The 18,573-nt window shown below is 49.2% G+C and overlaps 1 protein-coding gene across 2 annotated transcripts; it reads right to left on the reverse strand.

Moving 5' to 3' along the window:
* Nucleotides 1-5,569: 5,569 nt before the first annotated feature.
* On the reverse strand, nucleotides 5,570-15,909 carry BOLA3 (bolA family member 3). 2 transcript variants are annotated; one of them, XM_032653281.1, is made up of 4 exons: nucleotides 15,755-15,909; nucleotides 13,444-13,567; nucleotides 11,239-11,327; nucleotides 5,570-5,825 (listed from the first exon to the last, which is right to left on the reverse strand). In XM_032653281.1, the coding sequence occupies exons 1-4, from the start codon at nucleotides 15,806-15,808 to the stop codon at nucleotides 5,760-5,762; spliced, it is 333 nt and encodes a 110-aa protein (XP_032509172.1). In that variant the 5' UTR covers nucleotides 15,809-15,909; the 3' UTR covers nucleotides 5,570-5,759. The 2 variants fall into 2 exon arrangements, with proteins under 2 accessions (XP_032509172.1, XP_032509173.1); XM_032653282.1 differs by lacking the exon at nucleotides 11,239-11,327 and having other exon boundaries at nucleotides 5,577-5,825.
* Nucleotides 15,910-18,573: the final 2,664 nt, after the last annotated feature.

Raw genomic sequence — 18,573 nt, forward strand, 5'->3', positions numbered from 1 at the left:
TTTTGTTTTTGTTTTTAAAAGTGCTTTCAATCAAACACATCTACAATTCGCCACACAGAATATACTGCTATTTAAAGAGTCACCAAAAACAAGGAAATTATGAGAAACTGTTTTGAGGGAGAGGGGAGCCTAAGGCGACTGTACGACTAAAAGTAATGTGGTGGTGTGGAGGGGATACCTGGGTAAGACATTATGGAAAACGATGGAAATGTGACTAAACTTTGGGCTTTAATTTGTAATACTGTATCAGTATTGGGGTTTACTAACAAATGTGCCATAATAATGTAAGCTGTTAATAATAGGGGAAACTGGGGTACAGAGGAACTCTCCATACTATCTCATTTTCTTCTGTAAATCTAAAGCTGTTCTAAAAACACTTACATTCAATATAAACTGTTCTAAAAACTGCTTATAAAAAACAAAAACCTAAAGTGATTACCTGAACTTCAGTTGTTTTAACTTTTTACTCTTTTATCCATTTGTTTAGCTGATTATTCTGCTCCCTAACGACCTTTTTATTTTCATACCTGCCAGAGAGGCTGCCTGCTGGATGAGACACATGAGACTACTATAGATACTTGGGTTCTGAATAAACTGTGTTTGAATAAAGGTCAACATGATTGTTTGTTTTTATTCTTATTCTAAAAGAAATGAAACCATCTGGCACCTTTTACTTGTACCCTCTTATCTGCCTCTTTTATAAATATTATATTTTCCTCAAAAAATTAAAGTGCATAAATGTTCTTTTAAATTCACAGTGTGCAGTGGTTCAGAATCCGCCTGCCAACGTAGGGGACACATGTTCGAGCCCTGGACCGGGAAGATGCCACATGCCGCGGAGCAACTAAGCCCGTGCGCCACAACTACTGAGCCTGCGCTCTAGAGCCCGGGAGCCACAACTACTGAAGCCCGCGCGCCTAGAGTCCGTGCTCCTCAACAAGAGAAGCCACAGCAATGAGAAGCCCGCGCAGCGCAATGAAGAGTAGCCCTGACTCGCCGCAACTAGAGAAAGCCCAAGCCCGCGCGCAGCAACGAAGACCCAATGCAGCCGAAAATAAATAATTAATTAAAAAAAATAAATCTACAGTGTCAGGGTATTTTACCACAGCCTAAGAGCTCAGTTCCGTGAAATGAGGTGCCTAACGGCAGACTTCACCCCCACAACAAATGCAAATAAAAAGGCGTCCAAAGCGTGGCTCGGCGGGCGAGCAGCAGAGACCCCGCCGGCCGGGCGAGGGGCGCCGGGAGCCCCGCAGAGGTTGGGGTGGAGGGAGCTGGGTCTTCGGCGGCGCGGAGCCGTGGCCACGGACCCTAGCCCGAGTCTCTGCCGCGCGCCGGCCGGCGTGTCTGAGTCGTCGCGAGGAAGCGCAGGGCGGGAAGGCGGCCGGCTCTGCTCCCCCGAGACCGTCGCGGCTGGTGGAGGCCCTGCTCTTTGGCCTGGATCCCGGGGCGGATCCCGCCCAGGGCAGCGTGCCCTCGGCCCAGGTTAGGTCGGAGCTGCACCTGGCTGGGGGGCGTCGCGCACTGCCACGCTTTACTCTGCGCAATTAGGGGCCTGGGGGTGGCTCCCCCTAGACGGTGGGGGCGGAGGTGAGCTAGCCAACTGCCCTCTGTGCAGCAGCTCCCTAGAGGGAAAAGGGGGTGGGCAGGGCAGGCCTCACCCGTCTGGGGGCAGAGGTGAGGGGTCTAGGGTGGGGGGTGGGTCCCGACTCCTGGGCCACTAAGGGAGTCTGTCTTAAACTTGGGCTCTGGAATCCACTCTCCCCACCCCTCACTAGCTGGTCTCTTAGACCTGGCAGGGACCAGGTATGGGGATTTTTAAAATACCCGAGGTAGTTGTGACTTGCAGTAGGTTGAGAATCGCTGTCTTTATTTCCTAGTGTTGACTTTCTCTTAGCTCGGACTTGCCAGTGCCCCTCATGACAGCTCCCAGGCCGTTTTTTTTTCAACTTCCACTTCTCCTTGACTGATTCTCTCCGTATTTCCAGATTTGAACCAGATTTGTTTTCCCAGAGCTTTCCACCAACCATTATCTGTCCTTTGGTCATTTACCCTTTCCAGTTTGGATTCCCATGAAAGGAAATTGAATCTATTGATCCCCTGCCACTGCCATTGTCTGGGTGGGGCTTTGTGGCCCTAATCCCCTCCCAGATTGCAGGCCAGCTTGTCCCACAACTGCTAGTTGGGTGCTCTAATCAGGGGTGAGAGGGGCACCACAGGAACCCATGGAACAAAACAGGCCTAGGACCCGGCAGTGTCTCTTACTTAGGTTGACTTGCCTAGTTAGCAATCACCTACCCTAGGACACTTTGGATTTTCCACTGGAAAACTGCACACTGTCTTCAAAAGGACCCTTGACTCAGAAAATGTCTCAGGTTAATTCAGCAGTTTCCGTAAGTAGCACTTAAACTCTAGGAGTTGGCTGTATCGGATGCAACGTATATACTGTGGCTGCTAACATGAAACAATTTCTTATTCAGTCAACTAAAAAAGAAACCCTGTCATTCCTCTCCCAACTTGCCTTCTAATTTGTGGGTAAGAACAACTGTGTATGTGTGTGTGTTTGACGGGGGGCGGGGGGGTACATTAAAAAGTTCTTGCCATATTTGGGAGCAGACATGTGAGGTGGTAGGACTGACACATTTCACTGGGTCTGAAGAGTCCTCTGGGGTGGGGGTGTGGTGAAGCAGAGGCAAGAGTCCCAGTTTCTCTAGTGTCTCCACACTCCTATGAGGTCTTTTCTTCCTATTCTCCCACTCACCTTTTCCTCCAGTTGAGAATTCCTGTTGTTTCGTCCCCAGTCTCTGCTTTGGAGAATAGAACCCCTACTTCTTTTGGCAGTCGTTCCTCCCTCCACTCCAAACCCGAGTCCAGAGAGAGGCTGCAGTGTCCTGTGACTCCTGGACTCCAGGTGGCTCCTGATTCATGACAGGCTGATCAAAGGCCCTCCCTGGCATCCTTTGAAGTGGAAGTTGGAAGGACAGTCTGTCCTTCTCACAATCTGCACATTAAGATATAAAAATTAAGAGCTGCTGGCAGTATAGCCGGTTGTATACTGACAGCATGCGCTGGACGCTGATGTACAGTAGGAGACAATAAAGCCGATCTGCAGAGAGAAGCAGACAGGAGAGGCAAGGAGCTCCAGTGGCGGTGGTGTTCCTGTTCCTGACATTTAGCTGTAACCCGGTCCTTTCTGCAGTTTGGCTCTTCAACCCTTCCTTCAATATGTGTAATCCCCAGTGTCCTCCTAGTAATGCACAAGTGTATCAGTCATCTATTGCTGCATAAACATTCACCCCGGAATTCCATGGCTGGAAACAACAAACATTTATTATCTCACAGTTTCTATTGGTCAGGAATTGAGGAGTAGCCTAGCTGAGTGGTTCCAGCTGTTTGCAGTCAAGGTATCAGCTGGGGCTACAGTTTTCTGAAGGCTTGGCTGTGACAGACTTGGAAGGATCCACTTCCAAGGTGAATGGCTCTTGTCTTGGCAGAAGGCTCAGTTCTCTATGGGCTGCTGGCAGGCCTACTTCATTGGCTGTTGGTAAGAGACCTTGGCTCCTCACCACATGGACCTCTCCACAGGCTGCTTGAGTGTCCTCACAACATGGCAGCTACCTTCCCCCAGAGCAAGCAATCCAAGAGAGCAAGGAGGAAGCCACAGTGCCCTTTATGACCTAGTGTCTGAAGCTGCGGTCACTTCCACTTTAATCTGTTCTTTAGAAGCAGATCACTACGTCCAGCCCACCCTCAAGAGGAGGACAATTACACTCCACACAAGTAATCGACATGTATCTAATTCTGTGGTCTTTCTGTTCTCACTGACCACTGCCTTCTTCTTGCCTCTGGGACTTAGGTGTTCCCTCACTGTACCACCTAAAAGCTGTCCTGTGGGGTGTCTAGGTCTTTTGGAGGTGCCCTGGGCCCTCAGGAGTTGTTTTATCCTGTCTTTTCAAATCTGATACAACTTAGTGAATCTATTCCATGTAAAAGGCAGTTCTGCCTTGGCAGGACACCAATCCCTCCCCCAGACTGTGGGGTTAGAGAATAATTTTAAACCAAAAAATGAGGGCACTGTATGTGAACAGAATATTTAAAATTTGTGCTGCTCCAAAGCTCTGGGGCTTAAGGTTGTTTTACCTACATACTTTTATTTCTTAGGGAGGTAAGAGGGATCTTAAGAACTGATAGTGACCAGTGATTTCTCTGGTGGTCAGTTCCATGAAACACAAAGGAGGAGTTTGAGGAAGGAGTGGATGGTCAACCTGCAATCGCTATGGTGACAGGTCATGTGGAGGACTGAGAGAGGCAGTGGATGTGATTTCTCATAAAGCTGTCCAGTGGAGAGATGGGAGCAGGAGGGCAGGAGCCACACTGTGAGGGGCGGGTGAACCCATCAGGGCTCTCGGTTGTAAGCAACAGATACCGACCAGGCCGATGTGAGCAGAAAAGAATTTAGTGAACGGATATGGGGATAATCATAGAATTTCTGGGAACACTGATGAAGCAGCTTCTGAAAATGGGCCGGAAGAGGAAAACTGGCCAGAGCCCAGATCATATTGCAGACACAGTGACTACCACCATGGACTCCAGAGACAGCGGCCTATAACACCGACACCTCCCAGAACACTGGACATTGCTGCCACAGCTGCCAAAATGGACACGCCACTGCCCCGCTTCTCAGCGTCACTTGCTCCCAATGCAAAGTTCAAGGCAGATCCATCCGGCTGAGTCTAGATCATCTGCCTGTGCCTTGTTTGCCAAGGAGCTAGGAAAGCAAGCCTTTTTAGCTGCTGACACTGGAGGTGGGCTCAACCTCCCACCAAGGTGCAAAGGGTGGGGGATCTTCAAACGTGAAGAAGACCCTGATCCAGGCAGCCCACACTCCTCAGAGCTCACTCCAGGAAGTAAGAAACTTGAGGGTCCAAGATCATTCTTGTAAGAAGTTTGGAAGGAAAGGGTAACAGAGTGGTGAACTAAGGGAAGAGCAAAACCAAAGGGTCTTTCCTTTTCTTTTTGGTAAAATTAAGGGACCTGAGCAGTTTCACAGAGGAGAAGAAACAAAGTTTCTTGACAAGACAAGGAAGCTGGCACCCCATTCTGCCTCTCGCATCAGGACAGAACTGTTCAAAGACAAGACCACTTTGAACAAAAGGACATGCTTCTGAAGTAAAGGAACTAAAAGCATTACTCATGACTGTTCAAAAATTTCATATAGTCTTTCTTGGTCTGCTTCTTATTAATTACATTATCCCCATATTAAGAATGTTGCCAGGACTTCCCTGGTGGCACAGTGGATAAGACTTCTCACTCCCAATGCAGGGGGCCCGGGTTCAATCCCTGGTTGGGGAACTAGATCCCACATGCATACCACAACTAAGAGTTCGCATGCCACAACTAAGGAGCCCTCAAGCTGCAACTAAGGTGCCCACATGGCGCAACTAAGGAGCAGGTGAGCTACAACTAAGGAGCCCCCGTGCTGTAACTAAGACCCAGCACAAATAAATATTAAAAAAAAAGAAAGAAGAATGTTGCCTAGCACAGAGCAGGATCAAATAAATATTTTTGTAATGAAAAACTTTTTAGTTGTCTGTTGCCTTTAATTAACATCTAAATAGGTATCATATTCTTCTATAATTACAATATGGAAATGTCCATGAACAAAATAGATAAATTTTTTGTCATATGCCTAGGAAAGAATGGTGGCAATAAGATACATCCAAGGTTTCAGCAGCAACATCTACGCAGCCAGGGCATGGTCAGTGTTTGGGGACAGAGGTAAATATCCGCAATCCGTGCATACCTTTGATTTCTTCTTTTAGTGCCTAGGGAAGCAGAAGAGCATCATCAGTGTTTTGTATCTGACACTGATTACAATAAGTCTCTATGGGAGTATTTTTATATAGCTCTATCTCTGTAGGAAACTTTGCACACACTTTCTTTAACAATGTTTCCTTTTTATTTTTGGAATCAGCATTTAAGCTGGCTCAAAAATCAAAAGGCATAAAAGGCATGCAGTAAAGTCTCCCTCCCACACCTGTCCCCCAGTTTCCACCTCCAAACCAAACAGAGAACTGTTGGTATTTTCATGTGCATCTTTGCAAGGATTTAAAAATTCATATTCAAACTAATATTAATATATGTTCCATCCCAATACCTTTTTAAAACACAAATGATAGTATTTCAAACACATTGTTCTGCACTCTCTTTTCCCCTAACACTGGGGATCTTTCCATATCAGGCACAAAGCATGCCCTCATTCTTTTTTGTATCAGCATAGCATTCCATTATATGTATCATAACTTTTTAGCCTGTCCCCTAATGAAGAACTTTCAGGCTGTTTTTTGTGTTTTGCTATTTTGAGCAAAGAACAGCTGTTCTTTAAAACCACACTGGGAGTTCCCTGGTGGTCTAGTGGTTAGGATTCCACGCTTTCACTGCGGAGGCCTGGGTTCAATCCCTGGTTGGGGAACTGAGATTCCACAAGCTGAGTAGCACAGCCAAAATTTTAAAAAATTACTTGAATAAAAGAAAATATATAGCTTCATGTAAAAAAAAATTTTTTAAATAAAAAGATAAAACCACACTAATCAGCACCAATTCCCCAATTTTACTCTAAATCAGAAAATAAAGTTGTAAATTACGAGATTTGTTTACGGTTACAAATGATGTCAGGGCCCAAGTGTAAATGGGCAACCACAATCAAATAGATATTTAGCTCCTGCAGTACCAGGAGACACACTACAGGACCTGAATGAGGCATAAGAGTCTAAGTTCTTTTATACTAGGCCCAAGACATCACAGTGGGGTAGACATTTTTTTCCAGTCTATCCAGCAATCTCCCTTCTCCCTTTCCACTTTAACTGTGTACTGCTGGTGGGACTACCAGCTGACCTGTACTGAGGTAGCTATGTGCCCCTGGACCAGCCTGACTGGTCCAGGGGAGGCACATGACTCAAATTGGGCCAATCGGAGTCTTCCCTGGGATTTTTCAGTGTAGAGCCTCCTCTCTTGGTCACCACAGATATACCTTGTCTTATTGCACTTTGCTTTACTATATTTTGCAGATATTGTGTTTTTTCACAAACTAAAGGTTTGTGGCATCCCTGTGTTATCAGATGATGATTAGAATTTTTTAGCAAAGTATTTTAAAATTAAGATATATAGTTTTCTTTTTTAGACATAATGCTACTGCACACTTGATAGATACAATATAGTGTAAGCATAACTTCTATATACACCGGGAAACCAAAAAAATTCACGCACTTGATTTATCATAATGGTCTGGAACCAAGCCTGCAATATCTCTGAGGTATGCCTGCATACTGGAATACTGTCACTTGGAGGCAACTTGGAGTCCTGTTCCCCACCAAGAAGAGAAAGCCCATCTCCAGTAGGAGAAAATGAGGCCAACATACAGAAACTGGAAGCTCAGAAAAAGAGAATATGAAAGAACAAGCAGATGAACTTAAGACCCTGAACCTGGATAATTTCGTTACATGGGCCAATTAATTACCTTTGTTTGCTAATGCTCGTTTTAACTTTGTCTCTGCCACTTACAACAAAGAGAATACTAACACATGCGGTCAAGTTTATTGAGTCAGAAGGATCCTCAGAGATAATCTAGTCCTATCTCCATCTTTGATAAAAAAAAAAAAGAAATAGAGTTTATCCCTTGTCCAAAGTCAGCACGTGAGTAACAGCAAGTGAGATAGAACCTGAACCCAGGGAATCCTGACATCCTGGCCATCCCTGATGCCAGGAGCTGTGGTTGTGTTGGGAGCCAATGAGCTGCCCCACCATCGCCATATTCACAAATAAGCCCCTCAGCTCTGCAGATAAGCGGAAATGCCCCTGGAAAAAGCCTCATGTCACTGCTGTGAGAGGGAAACACAGAGCCCTGAGCTACATGCTCTCTGCCTTCTGCAGGCATGGAATGTTCCCTAGAGGCTGTCCCTGCGTCTCGGCCACAATTCTTAAAGCCTCTGTGGCTAGGTGAGGGCCCAGTCACAGCTTCACATGAAAGACCCTGGACAGAGAGATCATCCAGGCTTTGATCCCTAAGCCCTGTGCACTTCCCCTTCCAGGGCCTTCTCCCCACTCTCTTGCAGCTCTCAGAGGGCTCCCCAACACAGGTCACAGGGTCTTACAGCTACAGAGGGCCTTAGAGGTCACTTGGGTCACTTTAAATAGGTCAGGAAACTGAGGCCCTAGTAGGGAAATGACTTGGCCAAAGTCCCACAGTTTATAAGATGTACAGTAGGTAAACATTTTTCAGCACCCACTATGCCCATGGCATTATGCTGGGTGCTGTGGACACAGATGAAAAAGGCATGGGAAAATGATAAAAAAGGTAAGGAAGGTAACTCAAGCCCACAAGAAACGGATTCAGCAGACTGTGATGGATGCCGCCAGACCACAAGTCAGCTCAGCGCTGCTGCGGGTACTGTTAGGAAGAAGCATTTGCTACTGCACTGGCCGTTTGTGGAGGAGGTAGCCCAGGAGCGGGACGGCTGGAGGTGCAGCAGGCACAGAGGCACGGGGCACTGGGCCCGGGAGAGCAGGTGAGGAAAGGCTGGCCACCTGCTGCAATTCACCAGGAAAAGCCTGGCTTTGAGTCAGGCCCATGGAGGGGAGACTGAGGCCGACCACAAAGAGGATCAGAGAAATCCCAGATGAGGGTGGGACCGGGCTCCATGGGCAAGCAGGGTGCCCACCGAAGGGTTCTGAGTGGGGGGACAAGGGCAGAGGCACCCTCTGGGGAGGATGATGGACAACAGGCAGAAGAGAGGGCAGAGAAAGGGAGAGGGCAACTGCTATTTACCAAACGCCTTTCCCATGCCAGCACAAGGCGGGCACGTGTGGCCAGCACCTCACGTGATCTTCACCAACGAGGAACCTGAAGCTCTAGTCGCACTGTACCGTGCGGAGCTGGGACGGACCAGCTCACCCGACACGGAAGGGAACACGGCACTTGCTCTCCTCTGTGTGGCTGCTCCCCAGGGTAGGGGCAGGATGGATGGGGAGGGAATCCTCATCGTCCTGCCATCACTGGGGCCCGGCCCAAAGCGTACGGCAGTGACGCCCTCTGCCGCTGCCTCCTGCGTCACCCACCCCACGACAAGCAGTGCTTGGCCCAGCAAAGCGGCTGCTGTGGTAACCCAGGCAGTAGCTGCTCCAGGTTAAAAGTACACCAACGCCAGGAGGTGAATTCTCTGAAGTGGAAAGCCTTTCAGGCATTAAACATTTAATTTCTCTGTAAATCAATTAGAAAACCCAGGCCAGCTCTCCTTGCTCTCTATAAACTCTCAACAAATACTGATTGAGCTGTTTTATGTACCAGGTCCTTTGTTAGGTGTTGGGGACACAGCAGTGAAGAAAACAGACCTGGGTGGTATAAGTGAATCACTCTGCTGTACACCTAAAACTAATACAACATTGTTAATAAACTATGCTCCCATATAAAATAAAAATTACAAAAAAAAAAAAGAAGAAAAGAAAAAGAAAACAGACCTGGGCCTGGCCCGCGTAGTCTGCTTCCAGGGCAATGACAGACAAATGAGCAAGGTTCTCCAGCAAGGACGGGGCCAGAGAAGGTACATGTTCAGTAGGGGCCCAAAGGAAACCTTGAGCCCAAGATGATGTAGGTGACATTCTCCCAAGCAGAGGAAAACTGCTGCCCCCGAACTTGTGGCAGGTTCCTCACAGCATTTATAGGTAACAGTGATGATGATGGTGACAGCGGCTGACATTAATGAAGGACTTAGCATGTGTCAGACACTGTTCTCAGTGCTTTACATGACTTTACCACTAATCCTCAAAAGAGCCCTTTGAGGCAAATCCTATTACTCTCCCTGTTACAGATTAGGAAACTGAGGCACAGGGAGGTTAAGTAACTTGCTCAAGGTCACACAGCAGAAAGCAGCAGAGCCCAGATTTGAAATGTGGGCAGTCCAACTCCAGAACCTGCATCCCTATAACCATGGCTTCAGGCCAGGGGATGTGCTGTACTTAACAGCACCCCCAGGAGCCCAGTTGCACTAGGCAGCCTGAGTAGTTTTGATAACAAAGTCCTACCAGTTGGGGATGTTCTGGGCCAGTTGGGTCTTCCCTGCCTTGTCTTCTACCTTGGCTCCTGGGATCACATGGGGCTAGAAGTGCTTCTGGAGGACAGAAGTGGTTGCTGTTCCACCCCAGACTGCCCAGTCAGACCACCAGCACGCCTTAGGGCTGTATGTGCCCACATCCAAGTGAAGGTGGACTCCACGAGGAATCCAAAGATGGATCCAACAAGAAACCGGACCACAAAGGGCTCACAGGGCCAAGGGATGGAGGCAGGGACCTAAGTATCCAGAACATAAGGCAGAAAAGCCTGGAGTCAGACGGTGGAGGGCATTCATTCCCTGCCGGGCAGGTGGGAAGACAGCATTTGAGCCTGGCAGTGGAGTGAGGGAGGGGCAGCCCAGGCAGGAGGTCTGATCTGGACAAAGGTCCAGATGTATGGAGAGACCAATGGGCAGGGCCCAGAGGGAGACTCTAGGCCAAGAAGGGTGGGGAAAGGCCTGGAAGAGCAGTCTGGAACACCTGGACTCGACTTTCATGACCAGAGCTGTGCTTTACAAAAGTTAAACTAGTTCACAAAGTGCAACTTTCCAGAATGATGTCAAACACACTGGCTGAATGGGGTGAGTTTATAGACATAGGCCCAAGGGTCAAGGCTGGAATAAATTCCAAGTAAAATAAGCATAGAAAATGAATACGTTGGGCCTTAGTCTGGTTTAATCTGATGTTCCGGACCCCTGCTGTTGTCACTGGGTCCAGGGCAGCTGGAGCAATTCTCAATCAGGCCATCCTTCAATTTACCCAATTTAGGACTACTTTAGTAGTCCTAAAAGAGGCTTAAAAAAATGTTCAAATCTACAAAAACATATATATTTTAGTACTCCTGTGTTTACAAATACTATTCAATATGCAGCAATAACAGTACACAGTAAACATCGGTAGCACTATACAGGGAAATGAAAAATAACTATTGGGTGGCTTGTTTTCCGTTTTGAATAAAATTCCTATCTGCCTACAATGCAATCCCAGATAGCTTGTTTACGTTTTTCTCAGATCCTGAGTCCTGTTCACATGATCGTGGTATTGCCTTATTCTTTCCTAGGACTGGTGGTACAATACCATCCCCGCTTGCAGGCCCTTTCAGATGCAGAGACCAGTGGCAAGGCCTCTACTGACCTGATTTACCATCTGGTGCTGCTGGACAGTTCTCTTCTCCTTAAATTCTTCTGATTCAATTTGAATTTCATACATTGCCCCACAGCCTCCTGAAATAAATGTGATTTGAAAGTGTTTCAATTATTAAGTTACAGCAGCCACAGTTCCTTATGTCCTTGAAGTAAGTACCACACAATCCAAAGAAGGTCTGAATGTTATCATTCTGTAGAAGGTTGCTAAGATTGTTAGAAGATCACGGCTTACAATCTGACCATGTCCTCCTCCTGGCAGGCTGCCTCAATCCAAAACATGCTCTTCCTTTTGTAAGGCACTTGCACTGCCCAGAATTGTGCTTTTGGGGTAGGAAAGATAAGGCACAAAACATGTAAAGCCTAGGAAATGTAGGTTTTCCTACTATTTCCTTTTATTAAGCCAGCAAATGCCATGGAAGAAGGTGGGAGGGACTGAATTTCAGTGCTCCACCTCCCAAAGGACTAGCAATTGGTATTTTTTAAAATGCAAAAACACACTAAAATGTGATTCAAAAACCACGTGCAATACGATCCAAAATAAAAGGAACAAGGAAGCGTGAGAGACAGGGACACAGCATTGCAATAAACAGTGAAAACATGCTGGTCACGGAGCTGGGCTCTCCAGCACCCCTGCTCTACAAGCAGCATTAAGGGTTTCCCCCTGGGCTGTGGCAGGGAGGGGGTGGCTGTCTGGGGATGCTCTCAAGGCAGAGCTTGTGTGGACCCATCCACCCCCAACCGAGCTTTGTCTCCACATGGCTGGAAAGCCAGTGCTGATGACTGATGATAATAAAACGTGCTGCTCCAGCATAACACAAAGCGGCAAGAAAGAACTCAATAGGCTTTGTTAACCTTTTTTCATGGGTTCTAGGAGCCTAAGCTTTGGCTAAACCAAGGTTCCTAGCCTTGATCCCCTTTCTGCACTCTACCCAGGGCTGGGCAGAGTGAGACTGGAGGTCAAGTTCCAGCTCTCCCCTAACTGGGCCTGAGGCAGGTACAGGACTGGTGACATCAAGACCTCAGCACTGGGACTTCCCTGGTGGCACAGTGGTTAAGAATCCGCCTGCCAATGCAGGGGACACGGGTTCGAGCCCTGGTCCGGGAAGGTCCCACATGCCGCAGAGCAACTAAGCCTGTGCTCCACAACTACTGAGCCTGCGCTCTAGAGCCCACAAGCCACAACTACTGAAGCCCACGTGCCTAGAGCCCATGCTCCGCAACAGGAGAAGCCACCACAATGAGAAGCCCGCCCACTGCAACGAAGAGTAGCCTGCGCTCGCCGCAACTAAAGAAAGCCCGCGCACAGCAATGAAGACCCAACGGGGCCAAAAATAAAATAAATTAAAAAAAAAAAAAAAAAAAAAAAAAGACCTCAGCATTGCCCTGGGACCCCTGCAGAGGGCTCACCCAACCTGCCCATTCCAACAGATCTTTAGATTGGTTAATTTCCTATAGTGTCCAGAGTAAAACTACTTTCTAAACTTTCTCCCTATCCTTGTAAATGTTATGTTCCCAGAGAAGCCAGTGAGCCCTCGAGCAATGCAGAGTGACAAAGACTGGGTCTGGGTGTGGGAGATGCCACCCCTGGCCAGCTCTTCCACATGTGTGTCTAGATAAAGGCCTCATCTTCCCCGTCTGGTGTGGGCAGAAGTTGATATCCCAGCCTGCTCCTAACTCACAGTCAGCCTGAACTTTGAGGTGCCAGCGGCCATCTGAGAAAGGCAGGGCCTGTCTGGGGCTGGTCACTGGGCTCAGGACAGAGTCTGCCCTGGGTTCTGGCTCTGCTACCTATGCCCTGTGAAGGGCTAGGCAGGTTCTTAGACCTCTCTGGGCTTGTCTTCCTGGAGTCTGTTCTAGCTCTGGCATTCTAGGGTGTCAGAAGAATGTGGGGAAATTAAAGCCTGGCTCATCTCAAAGTCAAATTAAAGGCTGTGGACCAGAGCCCCAGGGTGACTGAGAGAGACCTAATCTGAGCTGCGCCAAGCTGGCAACCACAAGTCCTTGCAGTTCCCCACCAATGTCTCTGCATCCCCACCTCCACCCTTCCAGCGGGAGAGGCCAAGGTCTATGTGTCTAAAAGCCACATGTATTGAGAAGCCACTGATGGCAAGTTCCATTCAAGCCTCCTGCCCTCTATCCCTCCAGCGGGTAAAATCTTACCAAACTCTGTGGGAAAGATGAGAGAAAACCTTACCTGAAATGTCAGTGACTTTGATAGCTGTAGCTTGAGGAAATTTTTCTTTGAGAATTTGGGTCACTTTGAGCTCCCCCTCAGTCTGCGAGGCAAACATACGCTGGGCACAGTGGAGAAGAGGAAGCTGCCACAGAACAGAGGAGAGTCACTGTGCAGGCCCCCCCTGCCCTCCCCTGCAAGGCAGGGCCCTGAGCTAAGTCAGGGGGACTGCATGGTGTCTGATGTCCATTTAAGCTCTCCAGGATGCAGAATAAACTTTTCTTGAGGGGGGAGTGGAGTTGTAAATAACTCACTTTGACTCTAGAGATAACAAGGGCCCCAACTTAATTCAACAAGTGTTTAACTCCTCAGGATAGCGAGACACTAACATGATGACGGTTTAATAAGTGAGGCGCCTGGAGCACTAAGTCATATGCCGAGGTTGGATCCCTTAATAAGATGCAGAGTCAGGAGAGGCCGGGCAGCAGCCTGGCTCAGGCATGCCCTGCTTAGGCCAGCATGCCACTGACCATGTACCGATGGGGCCAAATGCCACCCACCCTTTAAGCCTGATTAACATTCTACATTCTCTCCAGTGGGATGTAACCCTGTGACCTACTGCTCAATAAGCCAGCTACCCTTTGCAATTCTTACTGGGAGAAGAAACAGAATTCTATTAAAGGACCTGAAGTCAGAACATTTTTAGATTATTTACTACTGACAGTAACACTCCCCCCTCCCCCAATGGCTACCCTAAGGACCCAGTGCTCCTGATGGGAATGTGTCTCAACCCTTATGGATGAAAGAGCACAAAACCATGTCAGCAGCCCCTTGGCTGGGCTGAGCACATGCTGAAAGGGGAGACTGAAAATAGAGCATGGCAGGCCTTCAATGTCAGGCCAAAGATTTTGGACTTTGTTAGACAGGCTTCTTGGTGCCAAAGTAACAGTGCCTTTTGAAGCAAGTCAGGAAAGATTCCCAGATGACGGTATCATTACAAAGGGAGTAGTACCAGGCATCCCTAACTGGAGGAGGAAGGCGGGGGGGGGGGGGGGGGGGGGGGGGGGGGGAGCGCTGTTCATCAAGTGTGGTGCTGAAGGTAACATCCCTTCACCTCCTCAGTCCTGCCCATCCTCAGGCCTTTTCTGACGGCCCAGAGCAGGGTCCTGGGTTATAGAATCTCAGAGCGCCTCCTTTAAAATGCCCTGTGCATTGACTCTTTCACCAACGGGTCTTAGAGGCCAAGACTGGGTCTGTCTTGTTACTGCAGTCTTCTAGAGCTGACCCAGGGCAGGCCCTCAGGAGGACTTGGGTTATGGATGAATGAGTAAATGAATGAATGAGCAGGGGAAGAACCACACGATTCAAGGCATATGTACTGGGCACCTGCAAAGAAGTCCTGATTCTAGCAGGCAACTGAAATGCAGGTCAGGAGAAAGATCTGGAGGGAGGCTGTCTGAGTGATGTATAGAGGGACAGAATCTTAAGTTGTGGGCCTGGGTAAGACTTGGGGGGGGGCAGGGGAGAAAGGGACCTCCTCTGAAGACAGTGCCCTGGGAGGCAAAGGCAGAGGGTAGCCAGGTGGCACGCAGAAGCGGCAATCACTAAGGAGGTGGTTAGCACTGCTGACTCCTTGGAAGAAGCCTTTTCCTCATCTCAGCTGATCTGCAGGCAGCGGCCTTTAAACCAGTAATCTACTGACAAAATCCCCGGAAAGCCGACTGTCCACTCTGAAAGTCACCAGCAGAAGTGCCCTTCATGCTTGGGGGAGGCAGGTCCAAGAGAAGGAGGAATGTGAGAGGAAAGCGAAAGAAGTGGATGAAGTGAGGAGAGAATGAATCAGAAACGGCGGAGAGAAAATTAGCAGGGCGCGTGGTGAGTGCCCTCTGCTGGCTTCCTACCCCGGGAGTATGGGATTTGGGGAGGGTCAAGGTCACAGAAGCCAGGCGGACTTTCCGGAGCCCTGACCCAGCCAACAGTCCCCGGCACGCACTCCGCGACTCCGGGCTATGAGTCCCATGTCTTCGGCTCAGTAAATCAACATTGCTTTTTCCGTGCCCGCTGTATTATGACTATCTATTCCCCTCGGCCTCAAGCCCCACTCCGTTCGGGAGCTTCCCCAGCACGCGCCGGGCCTGACACTTCTCCCAGTGCCCGTAGCCGGGCCCACTAAATGAACGAACCAACGAGTGAGTGAATAAGAGAAACGAAGGGCAGGCCCTGGGCCCAGCGCGCCTCCCTCGGTGGACCAGTTCCGCGGCCGCGGCCGGCCCCGCGGTCCCAGCGCAGCTCCCGCCCAGGGGAGAGCAGCCCAGTCCCCGCCCGCGCTCACCCGACGGGTTCCGCGAAGCAGAGGCGCTGCCGCGGCCGGGCTCCACGCCGCCATGCCCGGCCGACGCAGCCCGCCGTCTGAGGTCGCCTTGTCGCCCAAAAGACGCGGAGCCTGGGTCCAGGGCCGCCGCCGCCACGGGCTAGGCCGCCCCCTGCCGTCCGGAGGCCGCGAGCCGCCCACGCACGCCCCGCCCACGCCGCCCCCCCCCCCCCCGCCACACACGCCCAGGGCCCTGCCTTCTGCCCTGGCTCTGGTCCGGCTTCCCCTGCCTCCCAAGGCTCTCCCCCAGCGGGTCCTTCCTCCTCTGCCTAGAAGCCGGTGCTAGGTGCTCGGTCCTGCAGGACTTTCCCTCGTCCCAAGGACCCTGGGGCCCTAGGTGGAACGCCTCCATTCCAACTCCCCACCCGAAAACTTGCTGCTAAACTGAGGAGCTTGGGTTTCTCCCTCCAGGAGGGAACCAGGAGAGGATTTTAAGCAGGGGAGTCGTTTTCAGATTCGTGTTTTAGAAAGATCACTCGCTCCTGCAAGGAGCGGGGACAGGAGGAGGCTGAAATTGGAGACGAGGACAGAAGTCCCAAGGCTATTGCAATGGTTCAAGTGAGACTTGAGGCCCGAACTAGAGCAGCAGCAGAAGCAAGCAGCAGCAGCAGGGATGCGAGGACTGGACTGAGACACCTGGGAGGTGAATGGACTGGAGTGACCCGATTGGCGGATGAGGGTGTGAAGGCAGCGGGGAGGACCCTCAGGGCTCCGGCTTGGACAATGAAATGAGTAGAGGAGAACTAGGTTTGGGGTGAAGGGGGTCGACTAACTCAGTTTTGGATTCGTCTGAGTCTAAGGTGCCTGCAGGACACGGCCCAGCAGAGATGCTGCTGGAAACACAGACCTTGGATTCTTCACAATGCAGTGGAAACTGACACCATCAGGGACCGGTATTGATAGGGACTGAGTAAAGGAACAAAGTAGGTGATTAAACAGTTAATTCCACTGAGGAATCATAAGAAAAAAGTATAGAAGACCCCTGTAAGTTAACGATCACCCAAGAAAGTAGGTTTGCTTAATCGCAAAACCAAGCAGGCTTGCCTAGCAACAAAACCATGCAACAGAAGCATGAGACATGCCCCCAAACAATAAAACAATGGTGTAATGAGACCCACATCCTACCCAGTAAGTTCAGGAAGTTGATGATGCCTAAGACATACTTCTCTTCACGCACTGAAAACAGTAATATAAGGAAAAGGTGACATTATACTGAAACCTGAGATGATTTATCACATTTTAGTATATGTTACTGCCTTTTTTTTTTTGCGGTACGCGGGCCTCTCACTGTTGTGGCCTCTCCCGTTGCGGAGCACAGGCTCCGGATGCACAGGCTCAGTGGCCACAGCTCACAGGCCCAGCTGCTCCCCAGCATGTGGGATCTTCCCGGACCGGGGCACGAACCTGTGTCCCCTGCATCGGCAGGCGGACTCTCAACCACTGCGCCACCAGGGAAGCCCTGTTACTGCCTTTTTGCTCATTTCCATTGTGCCACGGCAGTCCCAGTTTGACCATGTAGGGACAAGAAAACTCCCCCGCCTGACATGGAGGAGGAACTGATGACGGAAGCTTGACATCTACTGAAGAATGAGGAAGGTGGTGGTCTTCTCCCCCTCCCCACTTCTCCTTTGATCACAGAACTGTAGCCCACTAAGCTCTCGGGGCAGCACCCTTCTTGCCGGCTGCTTGTAACCTCACAAGCATCCTATTCTAATAAATCACTTATCTATCACTTTGCCTCTTGCTGCATTCTTTCTGTGCTGAGCCATAAAGAACCAGAGCTCCTTGGAGCCCCGAGACACATTTCTGCGGTTTCAGTATGATTATCAGCAAATCTGCCCCACTGCTGGAATGCTTCAGAAAGATACCAAAGCCAAAATTCAGCCAAGCCCTTTCTCTAGTAGGATATTTGCAGCATGTGGTCTGGTATACACTGAAGGATGTACCAGCCTTTTCGTATTGCATTCTGGCTTATACAATCAACATGTTCGGTGTTGCACTTGGATGGGTTGTGCAAGCAGATAGGGTAGGAGGTCCCCGGAGAAAGAGAATCAGGCATGGCTTTCTTGACATGAGCCATTTCTGGCCTAAGTCATTTTGTGATCTAAGCCTGGCCACAGCACTTGCCCTTGAATAGGTCTCAGTAATTAATGATCTTAAGGAAATAAAAGAATGCAGGAACAAACGACTGTAACCCAGCAATAGTAGTAACAATCGCAAAGATAATAAATCACTTATAAAGACTCCCAGTTCTGTTTCAACGGTAAAGATTAGCCTGGCACACACTCTTGGGTTGTTTTGCAGAATTCAAACACCATCCCCACCCGCCTTGAGAGCTCAGCCACCAGATCAACTGGAAGCTAAGAAATTATGTTGATCTTTCCTGACCCTTGTGACTTCAACTAAAACTTTGACTCTGTCAACCTGTGCCCCAATTCTAGACTGAATTCTCCTCTGCTTAAGCCCCTTCATGAATATGCATGTACCCTTAGCTTAAAACTTCTCCAGTTTTGCTCTTGGGGAGATACTGCTTTGGGAAAGATTCCCAGTGTTATTACTTGCTGCAATAAATCCTCCCTTCTCCTCTTCTGACTTGGTTGTGTCATTTGGCTTGACACCCACCAAGAGGCAAACCCAGGTGTGGGGTGACAGTTGGACGTGAGACAGGAGACATTTACAGACAGCCTTCTGTTTGCACTTCCAGATAGAAGTAACAAAAGGAACAGGGTAAATAGCTGGACTTTGCCTCCAGTGGACACTTTAAGATAACAGTAATGGCA

The sequence above is a fragment of the Phocoena sinus genome, chromosome 13 (genome assembly GCF_008692025.1).
Source record: "Phocoena sinus isolate mPhoSin1 chromosome 13, mPhoSin1.pri, whole genome shotgun sequence".
In the NCBI taxonomy this organism is placed as follows: Eukaryota; Metazoa; Chordata; class Mammalia; order Artiodactyla; family Phocoenidae; genus Phocoena; species Phocoena sinus.

Coding starts and splice junctions, on each gene's coding strand:
- BOLA3 (XM_032653281.1), bottom strand. CDS start 15,808: ATGGCGGCGTGGAGCCCGGCCGCGGCAGCGCCTCTGCTTCGCGGAACC. Junction 13,568..15,754: donor TGCTTCGCGGAACCCGTCGG/GTGAGCGCGGGC, acceptor GTTCTGTGGCAG/CTTCCTCTTCTCCACTGTGC. Junction 5,826..11,238: donor AGCACCAGATGGTAAATCAG/GTCAGTAGAGGC, acceptor CTGCTTCCCTAG/GCACTAAAAGAAGAAATCAA.